Source organism: Arachis ipaensis, chromosome B1, assembly GCF_059453495.1.
Source record: "Arachis ipaensis isolate K30076 ecotype BB chromosome B1, ASM5945349v1, whole genome shotgun sequence".
Lineage (NCBI taxonomy): Eukaryota > Viridiplantae > Streptophyta > Magnoliopsida > Fabales > Fabaceae > Arachis > Arachis ipaensis.
Genome location: NC_142436.1, coordinates 4,667,025 through 4,683,965, shown reverse-complemented (window position 1 = coordinate 4,683,965; position 16,941 = coordinate 4,667,025). Strand labels below are relative to the sequence as shown.

The 16,941-nt window shown below is 30.8% G+C and overlaps 2 protein-coding genes across 2 annotated transcripts; one reads left to right on the top strand and one right to left on the bottom strand.

The window, feature by feature from the left end:
- The first annotated feature begins 5,277 nt into the window (after nt 1–5,277).
- LOC107644702 (potassium transporter 1) lies at nt 5,278–9,789 on the top strand. Its single transcript, XM_016348633.3, has 9 exons — nt 5,278–5,450; nt 6,049–6,292; nt 6,563–6,808; nt 6,905–6,955; nt 7,050–7,310; nt 7,508–7,560; nt 7,647–7,761; nt 8,025–8,279; nt 8,703–9,789. Exons 1-9 carry the CDS (start codon nt 5,406–5,408, stop codon nt 9,662–9,664), a joined length of 2,232 nt encoding a protein of 743 aa, XP_016204119.1. The 5' UTR covers nt 5,278–5,405; the 3' UTR covers nt 9,665–9,789.
- Nucleotides 9,790–10,306: 517 nt separating this feature from the next.
- LOC107616188 (uncharacterized) lies at nt 10,307–11,207 on the bottom strand. The gene is made up of 2 exons (XM_088503277.1): nt 11,144–11,207; nt 10,307–11,020 (listed from the first exon to the last, which is right to left on the bottom strand). Exons 1-2 carry the CDS (start codon nt 11,205–11,207, stop codon nt 10,524–10,526), a joined length of 561 nt encoding a protein of 186 aa, XP_088359403.1. The 3' UTR covers nt 10,307–10,523.
- Between the last annotated feature and the right edge of the window lie 5,734 nt (nt 11,208–16,941).

Here is a 16,941-nt window from a genome sequence, read left to right as displayed (position 1 = left end):
GGATAACGTAGTATCATGCATTTCATCATCAAGTTAGGTCGGATAGTATTGTCAATTTATCACTTCTTCATTGTATGCATCACACGTACGCTTCCCAAGTTGGTTAGAGAATTGATTAGATTACATTAGATTACATCAGATATTATTGGACAGAATAGACTTGTATACACAAGTGTTGCTCTTTTTTGTGACTTAAGAAATGAAATGGGACCATATTTAGTAGTTGAAGATTGCACAGTTGTGCACTCGTGCTGCGGCTTGCATAATTCAATTTAAAATATATTATAATTAATATTTATTGTCTAGTAATATAATATATGCTTTAAAGTAATTTTTTAAATCAATATCTATTCTAACTTATTTTGTGTTATTTTAGATGTAATTCGATTGAATTTTTATAATAAAAGATTTTGTTCAATTATCTTATATAAAGAATTAAAGACTAGAAGGTAAGAAACCTTTCTTGAAAAATTCATAAAGATTTCAAACAAGATTCGAAGAGTTTTGTAAAATAAAATTGGAAAAAAAATGTTTTGAAAAAAAAAACATGTTTAAATCTAAAAGTTGAGTACAAAGGAAAACAAAGGTAGTGGAAGGATAATTGTTTCTCCATAATATGGATATATAGGAACGTTGATCATCAAATAAGATTTATTTGAGCTTAGAAGCTTTTCTATGAATAGACGATCTAAAAATTAACGACTATGCTACGTGTACATTAAAATAAGTCACTAAAATCAGTTATTAGTATAAAATATATGTTAGAATATAAATATAAATATTGAAAATAAATTAAACTACACATGTATTTATACACAAATATATTATTGGTGATTAATTTTATTGGTTGATTTTAGTGCATGAATAGTATTTTTAAAAAACTAAAGAGGGACACTTGTGCAAAAGGAAGTGATGGAGTAAAAGTGCATGTGATTAGTTGAGAGCCAATTCTCTTGATTTATTTTCATGTTTACTTCATTTTTTTTATGTTTTTATTTTCAATTCATTTTATTATGCAATTTTAGTCTTTCAGTTACTAGCTTTTACTTCTAAGTCGTATTGTAGATCTTGTTTTTTCTGCAAAGAAATGGTCTTAAGTAATTGTCATTGGCTCATTGCCATCTATCATTTGTAAAACTTTCATGTTAATTAAAAACTTATCACTTTTCACAATTATTTTATGGCATTAATGCTCGTATCTATTTCCTAAACTGAAATTGTGATACAAATTTTGTAGATACCCCATAAAAAAAATAAGATTGTTATGCACTTCTAAAAGACTAAAAACAAAAATCCAGGCAAAACACTAATAAAAGTATAAGTTTAAAGAAAAAAAAAAAAAGAAAATTGTAATGCACTATTTTTACTTTTAATCTAGTTAGTTAATTTTATTTGAGCAATGCTAGGGGCCAGCAACTTTTGTGATTAGTAGCCATCAAATAGCCATCAATGATGATCTAATGGTGTGAGATTGATGTGAAATTTCATCCAATGACTCACCTTTTTCTGCTGGTTACATGCTGGCCAAAATTCAACAAAACTACTGGCTCCCTAGACTTTTCCATTTTATTTTTTGTTTTTTGGTCAAATGAATTAGATAATTTGTCAATTTTAAGTATTACATCACAAACTTATACACTCGACATTTTTAAGAGTTCTTAATCACCATTTGATATTTTCAAAATTCAAATTCGAATACGGATATTAAAAAACATACTAATATGCTATCTCACTTTAGTTAGTTGAGTTGAGTAGTTTCTTTTTCTTGGTAAATGAAGCAAGAAGAATGGAGAGGAAATTAAACTAAAGGGCATGGGGGCCAAAAATAAAAAATCAAGAGAAGTGAGAGGGCATCAAAACTTAGCTGGAAGACAGATATTGGAGAAAACACAAAACCTTTTTGGGTCCATGAAAGAGACTAAAAAGATAAGGTTCTATGAACTTCACTCATACATGCGCCGCCACATTCCAAATGGGAGGACAAACTCATTAATATTTGACATAGAAACCTTACCAAACTCTTCATAACTCAACCTATCTTCATTTGTTAAAACGAGATAAAGCATTATATATACTTATAGACATCAAATTCAATCCAATAGTAAAAAGACAAACAAAAAAGTAGATGTCAAATTCTTTTGTTAAAGTTTAGATGCTAAAATAAATATGGGTCAAATTAGAATTTATGACTAATAAATATTTATAATATAAAAATTTAGGTATATAAAAATCTAGTTTCAAATGTTCTAGAGTTTTGAAAAGTTCTTATATCGATCTTATGACATGCAATGTACGAGAATTTGCAATTCATGTACGGTAGGACCCCAGTTATACTTCTCAGATATAACAAATAAGAATTGATTTGGTTGTTAACTAAGAGAGTGATTGGTGAGAATTAGAAGTTCTTGACTATTATTTTGCCCATAATAATATGTGACACTGAAAGCAATGATTATTTGTAAGGAGAATCAAAGTTTGATTTCATTGTCAATATTATCTATATTCAACAATAAAAGTAATCATGTCGGAGATTCCAGAATGTATTGTACATAATTACATATATAATAATTGAGGCCCATTTATTAGACAAACATTAAAAAAAAAAAAAAAAACTGATAGGGAATATTTTTCTTGATTTAGGGTTGAGCTAAGTCTTCTAAGGTGGAGCTCTATGAGAACAAAGATATAAAGTGTAGTCAGAAGGTTGAGAATTTAGGAGAAGGAAAGAATGGAAGATTGAGTAATTTCCTTTTTTTTTTTGGTTTTTACTTAATTCTGGTTCGGGCTGCTGATTGAAACTTGTACATGACCATAAACCTCTAAATGGGAAACAATTAGTTGGAATGAAACATTGGTAAACATAATCATGGGTTGGTCGAGTAGTTAGTTCACTCGTCTCCTTAAGTAAATGTTAGGGTTTTGAATTTTGTCTTGTGCATGCAGTAACTTATTGGCCAGTAACATACCTTTAAATGGAACTTTCGCGATGAATTAGTCTTTGACGTGAACGATAAAAGAAATATTAATAAAGATAACCAATTTAAATTGATCAAATAGTGAGCTCATTCATCTTTTGTAAAGATACATATTATATCACAGAAACAGTTGAAATAAACATTGGTAAGTTGTTACATCATATCTAAAGACATTTGTCTTGCAAATATAATATTATAGAACTACCATATATACACAAGTTGTGATAGCAACTGCTTTTAATTTGGAATTTTCATTAAAGCCAAAGAGATCTATTGGATTATCTCCTAATAATGATGAAAAAAGTACTAATAATTCATATCATTGTGGGATATCTAAATATAGTTTGAGAAAGTGAATGGTTGTAGTTTTTTAATAGCAAAGTCCCTTGTCCCTTAGCTTGTATTCTTGTGCTAACACATCATCACCATGCACCCCCTCTATAGAATTGTTACCTTCTTATTTCTAATTGTTTAGTTGGTTTGCATTCTCTGATGTCATTTATTTCATGCAAATTAAAGTGAGCTAGTTGCACACTTGCACATGAAAGACCTTCTCTTTTCTTCTTTTTGTGGGGGTGTGGTAAACTTAATTAGATGAAATTGTTAATTATTGTTAGAAATTGTTGAATAAGTATGTACTGTTATTATTAGAGATAAGGTCCCTATAATTCTATGTGTTTATAAGTGTGTGAGATCATTTTTATCATTCTTTTGAGCTATTTTATTATTCTAATATGATATTAAATTTTATCTGATCTAATTTAATTAGTATTTATGTTTGTATTCAAATTTTATGTTTCGGGAGAGAATTACTGCTCTATAATATTATAAGTATGAGATAAATAAATCTCTATTCTTAAACTATCTTTTAAGATGAATTTCACCCACTTAATTCTAATATTACAAACCTCACATGCATCTCTCTTTCAATATCTTTTACCTATTTATTCTTATTCTTATTATTTGGTTGTTTTTCTAACTCCTAATATTTGATTTGATAAAATTAAATTGGACATAAATAATATATATATTTGAGAATAAACTTATCCTTCCGTACTATATATTATACTCTATGCATGCATGATATGACTTATGATAAAGATTTTCAAGTTATATCTCAATCATATTAATTAATTAAAGTTGACTAAATAATCCTAATCATTATTGAGCAGGGGATCCATCTTATTACAATGTCCTAATTTAAATTTGGTGTGTTCTATATATAGTATTTAATTTTTTTTAACTATTTCATACAAAAATAAAGAGTGGAGTTCATTTTATTTTTTTTAAAATTTTTAAACAAATTAAACACCCATGTGTTAGGCAACATAAAATTTCCCTTTAATTTTTTTATTTTGGTATAAAACATTAATAATTTTGTCCTTAAAATTTTGTTTTCTTTAAATTTTGATAAGTGCATTTCAGTATAAAACATTAATAATTTTAGGGTAAATTAAAAATGCTTTCTTTCTAATTTTTTTTGTAAGTAATATCTTACCTTTTTTTTTCTTTTCTTTCTTAAGGCCAAGTATGTCTTAAAACTTTTTGATCCAAGTCTTTATTATTATTTTATTGGAATATTTTTATACCTATACTAAAGTAATACTCATATTTATTTCAAGCCTTAAAAAAATTATGCCAATTTTATTGAAATCTTTTAAAATAATAGTTTCAAAACCTTAAAATTACATCGTCATAATTTTTTATGGGCAATTTACTCATTTAAATTGTTTAAAAAAAAATGATATCAGGTTACAATTTTTTAAAGATGCAAATGCAAATACAACTTTCGTAATTTTAAAATTTATATATAATACGAAAATTACATTTACGTCTGCATATTTAAAAAGTAATTTGATAACGTTTTTCTCCAAACAATTTAAATGAATAAATTGTCCTTTTTTTTATTGACAAAAATCGAATTGAAACCGAACAAAAATTTTTGTCTGGGAACAAAAACATCACAATATTCATTAGTTAATAGGTAATTTCTCTCATATTATTTCCAAGGAAAAAAAAATACACAATTGCTTTTTTAACTTAAAAATAATCATTATAGCTCTTAAATTATTTCCAATCTTATTGTGATTATCACAAATTTACCAAGAGGAAGTAGAACTGTAGAAGTACTATTACTTATTATCGTTGACAACTTGATATGGCAAAGGAAAATTGTATGGTAGGTTGGTTAATGAAAATTCACCAAAGTCAAAGACAGCATTGAATGCATTTTTCAACTTCTTCTTAGGACTCAACAAACACACAACACTTGCATTGCCATTCTACTACTTCTCTTTTTTGCTGCTACTATTCATTCCTTACATTCATTCATTCTCTCTCTCTCTCTCTCAAAATATTATATATAAATTTTCATTCTCTGACTATCATCACTTCCTCAGTTACTGATCTCATAGCTTCTCTCTCTAAGCCATGAACCCATCTCACCAAGTTATGGAACAAGGAACATCACAGCAGGTACCCCACTTTTTTTATTATTGTTGTTGTTAATGTTGTTGTTACTGGTTTTGATAAAGTTTAGTGCTCATAATGTAGAGTCTCTTGTCAACTTACATTATATTTATATATATACATAGTTATTGTTATCGTGTTATGTGAATGTTTTGCAGTGTAATGTGCTTCCTTTCTGAGAGTTTCTGAACTTCCCATGAACAAAGTTTGAAACTTTGAGCTTAATGGATAATGGGGTGTCTATATGGGAGTATTAATTAGTGATTACTAATGAGGGTATTGAGTAGATTCATTGTTGCAACTTTTCATATATTGATTGCTGTTGCGGGGTTTAAACAGGGGAATTTTTTGAGTTCTGAATTGGGATTCTATAGGGGGTTTGTTTCCTTTTGAATTTATCTAAGACATTGTGTATTATGAGATGGTTAATGTATTCACCTTGCTGTTTCCAAATGTTTCATTTGACCTCCTCAAAAGTCATATGTTTCACTTTAGGAATTTTGTTCATTAACATTCCAATGAAAGTTATGTGCAAAATTTTGAGACATAGCATTTGGGGCTAATTTGAATTGTGCAAATTGTTGTGTTTGGTTGGCTGCATCAGAATCTAAAGAGGGGGTGTTGTGCAACCGTGCTTACTCTGGCTTACCAGAGTCTTGGAGTAGTTTATGGTGACCTCAGTACCTCACCTCTATATGTTTACAAGACTACATTCTCAGGGAAATTGAGTCTCAAAGAAGATGATGAGGAGATTTTCGGCGTTCTCTCGTTTATCTTCTGGACATTTACCATTATCGCGCTCTTCAAATATGTCTTCATTGTGATGTCTGCTGATGACAATGGGGAAGGTAGAAACCTTGCAACACAATTCTAGCGAAGCCAAGTTCTTGTGCAGGCAAAAATCACTCTTCTAGCTTCTGTATATTTGTCTGTGTTTGGAATTTCAAGTGTGATTTGTGAAGTCTCACTTTATGGTTTGCCTTGTGTGTCAAGTATTTGAAATTTCCAAACAGAGTCATACATGTTTCATGGAATCACAATAGAAGATTTCATGTTTATGTGATTGCTTTTACTTTTTGAGGCTGAAATTGTAAGCAAGAATTGTTCATTATGTGTAGGAGGTACCTTTGCATTGTACTCACTTCTCTGCCGAAACGCGAGGCTAAGTATTTTGCCTAATCAACAACCAACAGATGAGAAGTTGTCCACTTATGCCACACAAGATTCTGCAGACACATGGCAGTCTTCACTTTTGAAGTTGTTCTTCGAAAAGCATCCGAGGTTCCAGAGAGGGCTGCTGATCTTTGTTCTTCTTGGAACATGTATGGCAATCGGTGATGGTGTCATAACTCCGGCGATTTCAGGTAGTTGATCTGAAATATGCTATCACATACTTAAATTCATGAAGTGATTTTTATCACACTTCAACATTGAATTCAATTCTATAAACATCCTTTCAGTTCTTTCAGCAGTATCAGGTGTTAAAGTTAAAATCAGCCACCTCCATGATAGTAAGTTCATGAATCTTCTTTAATTTCAAATCCACCACTACATTATCCCTTCACAATCTATTAAACTAGACATGGTTTATGTCTTGTCTTGCAGATTATGTTGTTGTGATCTCATGCATCATCTTAGTGGGACTTTTCTCCATTCAGCATCACGGCACACATAGAGTCGCTTTCTTGTTTGCACCAATTGTTGCAGCATGGCTTTTATGTATCAGTGGCATTGGTATATACAATATATACCACTGGAACCCAAAAATATATCTTGCACTTTCTCCTTTCTACATGTTAAGGTTCATTCGAGCAACCGGCGTTGAAGGATGGTTGTCGTTAGGTGGCGTGGTGCTATCAATCACAGGTACCTATAGCACAGTTATGTTTGGTGTCTAAGGACAGAAAACATAGAAATAGGTGTCTTTTTTTTTCCTAAGATAGACATTTTTTCCTTTTCTGGTATCTGTCTCTTTTTCCAAAGACAATTCCTTAGGTCTTAAGTTATTTACTCAGTGACAATTCGAGTTATGGAAGTGATATTCCTCCTTGAAACTCTCTCAGGTGTCGAGACCATGTTCGCCGACTTGGGTCATTTTTCGGCTTTATCAATAAAGGTAAAATTGAAAGTAGAGATTCTAACTAACTTGATGTAGTAACACCAAAAGGAATTCTTCTAAAACGGTATGAGTTTAATCTTCAGATAGCTTTCACATGTCTAGTATATCCCTGCCTCATTCTGGCATATATGGGTGAGGCTGCATTCCTTTCTAAGCATCATGATGACATTCAGAGAAGTTTCTACAAAGCCATACCAGGCAAGTATTCATTTTCAGTTTACCCCAAATTTTCAATTTATTTTGTATAAATTACATTGACCTCTCTTAAGAATGGGGAGCCTTGGAGTAATGGTTCAGTTGTCTTCGTGTGATTTCAAGATCATGGCGTTCAAGCCGTGGAAACAATCACTTGTGTAATTATCACGTGTGATAATGTCACTTAACTTCAGGAGAGATCAATGTAATTTACCCTGTTTTTTTTAATCTTATGTAATAATATCCCTTACCTTATTTCCTTGCAGAAGGTGTGTTTTGGCCAGTGTTCATAGTGGCAACTATGGCAGCCATTGTAGGAAGCCAAGCAGTAATTTCTGCTACCTTTTCCATTATAAGCCAGTGTTGTGCATTGAATTGTTTTCCTTGGGTGAAGATTGTTCATACTTCAAGCAGAATATATGGGCAGATATACATCCCAGAAATCAATTGGATATTGATGTGCCTTTGTTTATCTGTTACAATTGGCCTAAGGGATACTAATAGGATGGGACATGCATATGGTACACTTCTTTTTCCACATTGATTATGATAATGAATTTAATTTTGACGCACTTATGCCTGACTCTCAAAGAGTCAGGCATTAGAGTCGAAGATATTTGCTTATGTGACAATACATGATTGGATCACAGTGTTGAAATATATTACACTGTCAATATATCAAAATTAATCGCCAGGGAAAAAATGCACTTTACACAATAAATTTTCAAAATATGCAATTGGACACCTTAAAGCACATATGAAATTAGCCACCAGTATAAAATACATGTTGAAATACACATTAAAATTGAGTTAAACTACAAATGTATTTATACAGAAATGCATGGTGGCTGATTTTGGGGTGCACATAGCATTTTTGATGAGCTAAACTTCGATGATTTTCAGTATTGGTAACTAAAAATGTAACTGTATTGCTTGATCTGTAGGGCTGGCAGTTACGACGGTTATGTTTGTAACAACATGCTTGATGACACTAGTAATAGTGATTGTTTGGAAGCAAGGAATAATAAAAGCCATTGCATGTTTGGTAGTGTTTGGATCAATTGAACTACTTTACATCTCAGCTTGCATCTGCAAGGTTCATGAAGGAGGTTGGATTCCACTTGTTCTATCTTTCACTTTCATGTGTATAATGTACACATGGAACTATGGAACAATGAAGAAACACCAATTTGATGTGGAAAACAAGGTTTCACTCAACAGGATACTGTCTATGGGGCCGTCCCTCGGCATGGTTCGCGTGCCGGGAATAGGACTAATGTACACAAATCTTGCTTCTGGTTTCCCTGCCATGTTTGGCCATTTTGTCACAAACTTGCCTGCATTCCATCAGGTGCTAGTTTTTGTCTGTGTAAAATCTGTTCCGGTCCCTTATGTCGGCGAGGATGAACGGTTGATTGTTAGTAGGGTTGGTCCTAAGGAGTTCGCCATGTTTCGCTGCATTGTGAGGTATGGTTACAAGGACATACAACAGGAGAATTATAATTTTGAGAACAGATTGGTATCAACTATAGTACAATTTGTAGAAACTGAGGAAGAACAGAACAATAATACAGAATCAACATATGAAATTTCCACAAATGTAGAACAAGAGTTCCAATCTTCAAGTATTTTGCAAGTGATGCATAATGCTGAAGAGAATCATGATGGTGATGAAGAGAATCCCTTGAAGAATGAGTCTATGCAGATTTTGAATGCTAAAGAATCTGGTGTTACATATATGCTTGGACATTCCTATGCAAAGGCAAAGAAATCATCTTCCATAGTAAAGAAAATTGCAATAGATGTTGTTTTTGCTTTTCTGAGCAAGAATTGTAGAGAGCCTGATGTTGTTTTGAATATAGCCCATTCTTCATTGCTTGAGGTTGGTATGGTTTACTATGTCTGAAATTCTCAATACAGATAATGAAGATTAGTCAGACCTGTAAAAATCATAGACACAGTTATAGTTATAGTGAACTCTTAGTGATCAAGATTCAAGATCAATATAATAGAATTTTCATCATTCATCTATGTGTCCATGCTATCATTTACAAATTTTCTTGTAGTTACATATATGGTGCATTATATTTCTAACATGACTAATTTCTGGTTGTAGTATTTAACAAATTCAATTAGAAAACCAATTATTTTTCAATAAATATCAGTTTCTTTTTTTTTAATTATTTTTGTATCCTAAATTTTAACTTTAAACTCTAAATCCTCCAAGATATGAAGGTTAAGAAAAATATTTAAAAAAATTAGTTAATATTGACGGTTAGAAACAAGAGACTAAACTAGAGGAAAGATTTGTGTATTATTGAGTATATTCAAGTTATCTAGAATTATACAATATAGAAGGGTATTTATAGGTGCTAAGAAAATCGTAATAATAAAGACGTAATATTCTATAATAAATATTCAAATATACTAAATATTTCTAATTGATCCTAATTATATTCTAACATTGACTAAATAAAAATTAGTTATTATATATTTGTTCATTTTTAACTAGACTAATTTGTTTGATGAAATGCTATTAAAGATGCTATTTCAACAATAATATTTATTTGTATAACTATTTGGGTACACTAATACAAAAGAACAAGCATTGTATGAGATTATTCGAATTAACTCTACTAGAAACTTCGATCGACTCCAATTGACTATGTCAAGCATAGATCTCTACCATTATCATTCCAATTACAGGAACACGAAGAGTCTATGCTTGACATGGTAAATTGGAATCTACAAAAGCGTAACCGACTTCAATTCAAACTACTATCACTTTCTCTGATGCGAAAACATGGACAGAGGCATTGAAACAGGTAAGCGCCAAAGCCATAAACACGGCGAGATCTGTCTCTTCTTCTTGTATCTGTTTGAGGTAGTAGTGGCAGCACCGGAACACCATAAACAGGTTCCGAAGCTGCCATGGCTACTTCTTCTTGTATTTGCGTTTCACTTGCGTAATAAGCCTCTTCTTCTTGTTCTTGTGGTTGTGCGAAGAATGTGCCATAGTTGTTGTTGCGCTCAGCTTCAAGCCACAAAGACGATGACGATTCAGGTAAAGGTGGAGCTGATGGCTGAGTGGAGCTGGAGCAATAACAGCAATGCCGACACTCGCCGATAAATGGTGGTGGTGGTGGTGGTGGTGGCGGCCGTTGAGGAGGAGGGTAATAGTAATGATGCTCAATTTGATGCCTCTTCTTTCTCTTTTTGGACCAAAGCTTGTTGAGTTTCTTGGCAGCTTTTATCATCACGCCTTTCATCAAATTAACAGAGAGACATTAACATTCTGAATAAAATGCTTTGAAATAATGAAAAATGTAATAACAAGATATTAAATAATAGAAACGGTAGAGTTCATTAACGGGGACGGCTGGACCTTCTTTCTTTCTTTCGTTCTTTTTGCCTTTTTCAAATATTTGACCGTTGTTCATCCACCACATTTTAAGAGCCACGTTTACAAATAATTAACAACAAAGCTGATTTACATATACGGTCAGATTTCAAAATATTTTATAGAAAAAAATATAAAATTTAGTTTTTAGTAAACTTCTTGTGTATTTATTAAGATAAAATTTTACTAGTAATAATTTTAATACGTAGTTTTAAGACACATGATAATCAAATTCGTATAATAAACATCAGATTAAATATTCAAATTAATACTTAAAGAATTTTGTATCAAATTGTAAGAGATATACTTATTTATGTTGTTAACTTAAATTTTCTTGAAAAAGTAATTTCATAATACAAATATTTTGATTTTAATAAATTCGTATTCTCTATAAATCTTTAAAAAAAATTTCTATCAGGTAAGTTTTACTATTATTTTAAAAGGGGATTAATTTATCTTATAGTATTATATTTTGAGACTTAATTATTTTATAATAAAATTTGTTAGAGACTTATATGTCTATCAAAAATAATTATCAAAAACTTTTAAGAGAGTAAAATTTTATTAAAAAAAATATTCGATTTAAAATTTCTTCTAATTTAGGTGTTTACCCTAAATATCACATGCAACAAATACTAAATATAAACGTTGTAAATAAATTTTTTTTATTTGAAAAATTTAAGAACAATAAAATTAAAACTGCAGAAACTGTTGACTTCTTTGATGATAAAAGATTGAGGACATTAGTCCTTTTTTTTTCTTTACTAAATTGTAAAAAAAGAAAAAAAGCAGACTTAGTATTTAAGAAGATATACATTCATTGTTAATAATTTTAATGAGTTAAAGATGAAAATAACATTCAATAGTATTTGAAAAGTTTAAGACAAAAAATTTAGCTATATAGAAAAGAATAGTATTAGCTTTCAGGTTTATTGTCCCAAAATATAACATTAGTCAAATAAATATAAAATGTTAATTTTTTTTTTTTACGGTATTCTCCAGCTTAGCAGGCTAAAGACTAATTTATCGTAGATCGAATCTTCTGACCAATAAATTATTGCATAGACTTTTAATATATATTTGGACTTCTGACAGTTACTTAAATGGATTAGTAATCTAATCACTTGATTCAAATTTTTTGGTATTGGGCTTAGCCCTACAATTTTTTTTTGGGTTTGAGATTGCTTTTTTTGTCATAAGACTTGCTCTAATTGAAAGTATTATTAGTTGGGCAAAAGAATAATGCAAGACTAATATTGAGAAAACAAAAAGTTCAACTAAATAAAACAAAAATGGCCAGTCCAAAAACAAAATAGGATACAAACAGCATAAAGAGTCAGGCATTCAAGCCCAAAAGAGTTCAAACGTATGTCGTGTATGGACAATGGAGAATCAATGAGTAAATTCTCATAATGGTCCTGAGATTGGCGGCGTGCACTAAAATCGTCTCTGAGATTCCAATTGCACCAATTACGTCCCTGAGATTGGAAAATTTATACCATAGTAGTCCCTGACCCATTTTTCGTTAACGACGTGCTGACGTGGCTTGATGACGTGGGCCTTTGGTGACACGTGTCACCTCATGGTTTGGCCACGTGTAACAGTATGATGATGTGTCGGTCAACGATATGTGGCATGTTGACGTGGATGGGTATGTCATGTGTCACAATACTATTTTGCCACGTGTCAGATTATGCCACGTGTCGCGATGCTATTTGTCCACGTGTCATCCACTATGTCATCGTTACATGTGCACCAAATTAGTCCCTTACTTTGCATCAAATGACTCATTTTAGTCCCTGAAATTGAATGTCGTGCACCAAATTAGTCCCTTCATCAGTTTTTTCTCATTTTTTTTATAAATTTAAAATTCTCAATATTTTTTTATACACTAATTTTAATTATATTTTTTATTATACATATTTTATAATAAATTTTTTAATTAATAATGTTAACTTGTATCATTAGAGTATATGTTAACTAAAACCAAAACTTTATTATTGTCTCTTGTATTTATTTGTATCTGTTTTAATACTGTTCAAGTCATGGTTACAATAAGTACTTGTATTGATTAATAGTGTAATATATGAAAAAGCCGCCTAACTAAGTTATAGATAAAATGAATTATTATAATCGATAGTATAAATCTATCTTATTAATTTAGTGAGAATTTAATTATATGGAAAATCAGACATTCTTAAAATGGATGATAATAATGAATTTATATTAGTTAATAAGTGTCTTATCAAGTATTTCTAAAATATTTATTAAAGTGTTAAATATTAAAAAAATTGTATTAAGGAATATTATTATACTCTTAAGTTACACTTTTTATTAAATCAATATCTTACATAATTCTTTTAATAAAATATTGAAGAAAAAAATTGTATAATTAAAACTAATATTTGAAAAATATTTTATAAAAACACTTGTATTTAAATAATTTGTGAAAAGATAAAACTAAAATTAGTATATTCAAATATATGATGAGAATTTTAAAGTTATAAAAAAATGAGAAAAAACTGATGAAGGGACTAATTTGGTGCACGACATTCAATTTCAGGGACTAAAATGAGTCATTTGATGCAAAGTAAGGGACTAATTTGGTGCACATGTAACGATGACATAGTGGATGACACGTGGACAAATAGCATCGCGACACGTGGCATAATCTGACACGTGGTACAATAGTATTGTGACACGTGGCATACTCATCCACGTCAGCATGCCACGTGTCATTGACCGACACATCATCATACTGTTACACGTGACCAAACCATAAGGTGACACGTGTCACCAAAGGTCCACGTCATCAAGCCACGTCAGCGCGTCGTTAACGGAAAATGGGTCAGGGACTACTATGGTGCAATTTTTCCAATCTCAAAGACGTAATTAGTACAATTGGAATCTCAGAGACGATTTTGGTGCACGGCGTCAATCTCAGGGACCATTATAGGGATTTAGTCGAGAATCAATTCATGTTGATGATTTATGACCAAAAAAAAAAAAAAAGAACTCATGATGATTATGCGAGGACAGAGGACTGAGTGAGGATAGATGAAAGCACAACAATATATATAAAGTTTAGGGGGTAGATAAAATTATTCAACTAAAATTAGAGAAGACATCCTAACCTTTCTAAATATCTGGGAAGATTTTCATGGCGCCCTATCAACAAAATTCTTACATCTATAAGCATAATTCACATCTTTAAGTGTGTCATTAACCAACAATATTACTCTTTGTTAATGACTTTTTATAATTTAAAACACTTCATATTATTATCAATCAATTTTATGTCCTACTAAAAAGAAAAAAAAAATTGAAAAATTGGGCCAAATTCAAGTATAAATCTGTTTTCAACTTCTTATATAAGACTTTACTTAGCATTTATTGATATTGATAATGTAAGTATGTAACATTATCTATTTATCAAATATTCAAATTCAAGCCGTGCATAAGAGAGAATTGACTATAATAAATTAAAAACTGATGCGTTAATAGAAACAGATTGGTGCGTATTCTGTTGTAAAATAAATAAATAAAGAAGAAAAAATAGATATAAAATAAAAAAAATATAAATAAAAAATTTTAGTATTAATATTTATCAATACTATTATCTCATTATAATATTATAATAAAAGTGATATATATATATATATATATATATAACTCAAATTTATGGAGAGATAGCGAGGTAGAGAAAAGAGAAGAGTTTATGTAGTGTATAAATTATAAAGAAAGAGAGAAATATTTTTATTATTGTTGTCTATTGTCTCGTATCATATTCCTATTTATATATGTATAGGTCCTTATTTTCAACCTTTATTAAATGTAAATTCTCTTCGTAATATGAGTATTCTACCAAGGAAAAATTGAGCCACCCATGTTATTAATGGGCATCCACCTCATTCATTCTTATCAAAACACTCCCTTTAGATGACCATTTAGAATTATGTCTCGTTAAAACCTTATTAAAGAAAAACTCAATGAAAAAAACTTAGTGAAGGAAAAAGATTACAATATCCTTGGAGACTGCCTCATTAAAAATCTTGTCAAGAAAAACCTCGTGAAAAAAAACCTGACTAAGGAAAAAAGAATACAGTCTCCCCCTCTTGTCGACATTATTTAATATCTTGAAATCGGCGCATCTCAATCTGATGTACCAATCTTTTAAATGAGGATTTTTGGAGTAACTTTGTAAATAAATCTGTTAGATTATCACTTGAGCGGATCTGTTGGACATCAATTGTCCCTTGATTTTGAAGATCATGAATGAAGAAGAATTTGGGAGAAATATGTTTTGTTCTATCACCTTTGATGTATCCACCTTTAAGTTGAGTAATGCATGCTCTATTATCTTCAAACAGAACAGTTAGAGCTATCCTATGATCAATCAGTCCACATGATGACAGAATATATTGGATCAAACTCCCAAGCCAAACACACTCGCGACTAGCTTCATGTATTGCTAGTATTTCAACATGATTAGAGGATGTTGCTGCAATCATCTGTTTCGTGGACCTCCATGATATAGTTGTACCACCATATGTGAACAGGTATCCTGTTTGAGATCTCCTTTTGTGTGGATCAGACAAGTATCCAGTATCTGCATAGCCAACTAATTGTGACTTGGATTCATATGGATAAAACAAACCCATATCTACTGTTCCGTGAAGATATCGAAAAATTTGTTTGATTTCATTTTAATGTCTTCTGGTTGGAGAGAAACTATACCTTGTTAGTAAATTCACAGCAAATGATATATCGGGTCGTGTATTATTAGCAAGATACATTAGTGCCTCAATGGCACTGAGATATGGTACTTCAGGACCAAGAATATCTTCATTTTCTTCTTTAGGATAGAATTGTCATTTTTCACATCCAAAGACCTTACGATCATTGGGATACTTAATGGATGTGACTTATCCATATAAAATATTTTCAAGATCTTTTCTATGTATGTTGTTTGATGAATAAAGATTCCATTTTTTGTATGCTCGATCTGCAGGCCAAGACAAAATTTAGTCTTTTCAATATCTTTCATCTTAAACTCTTCTTTTAGAGCTTTTATAATCGTTGGAATCTTTTCAAGGGTTCCAATGATATTTAAATAATCAACGTACACAACAATTATAATGAATTCAGATGCAGATTTCTTTATGAAAATACATAGGCAGATATCATCATTCTTGAATCCATTTTTGGCCAGATACTCAGTAAGACGATTATACTACATTCGTCCAAATTGCTGAAGATCATATAAAGATCTTTGCAATTTGACTGAGTATAACCCCTGTGAATATTCATTGGATGATTTAGATATCTTTAATCATTCAGGAACTTTCATATAGATATTACTATCTAATGATCCGTATAAATAGGTTCTTACCACATCCATTAAATGCATATGTAGTTTATAGTATGCGGACAAACTGACCAAATAATGCAATGTTATTGCATTCACTACAGGAAAATATGTTTTTTTATAAATCTATACCGAACCTTTGTGAAAAACCTTTTGCCACAAGTCGAGCTTTGTAGCGTACAACTTCATTTTTCTCATTTCGTTTTCTCACAAATACTCATATGTAATCCAACAAGTTTTATATCTTTTGGTGTATGGACTACATGTCCAAAGACTTCACGTTTTGCAAGTGAGTCTAACTCATCCTTCAAAGCTTCTTCCCATTTTGGCCAATCATTTCTTTGTCGACATTCTTCGACTGTTCTTGGCTCAAGATCCTTACTTTCATGCATGATATTTAATGCCACATTATATG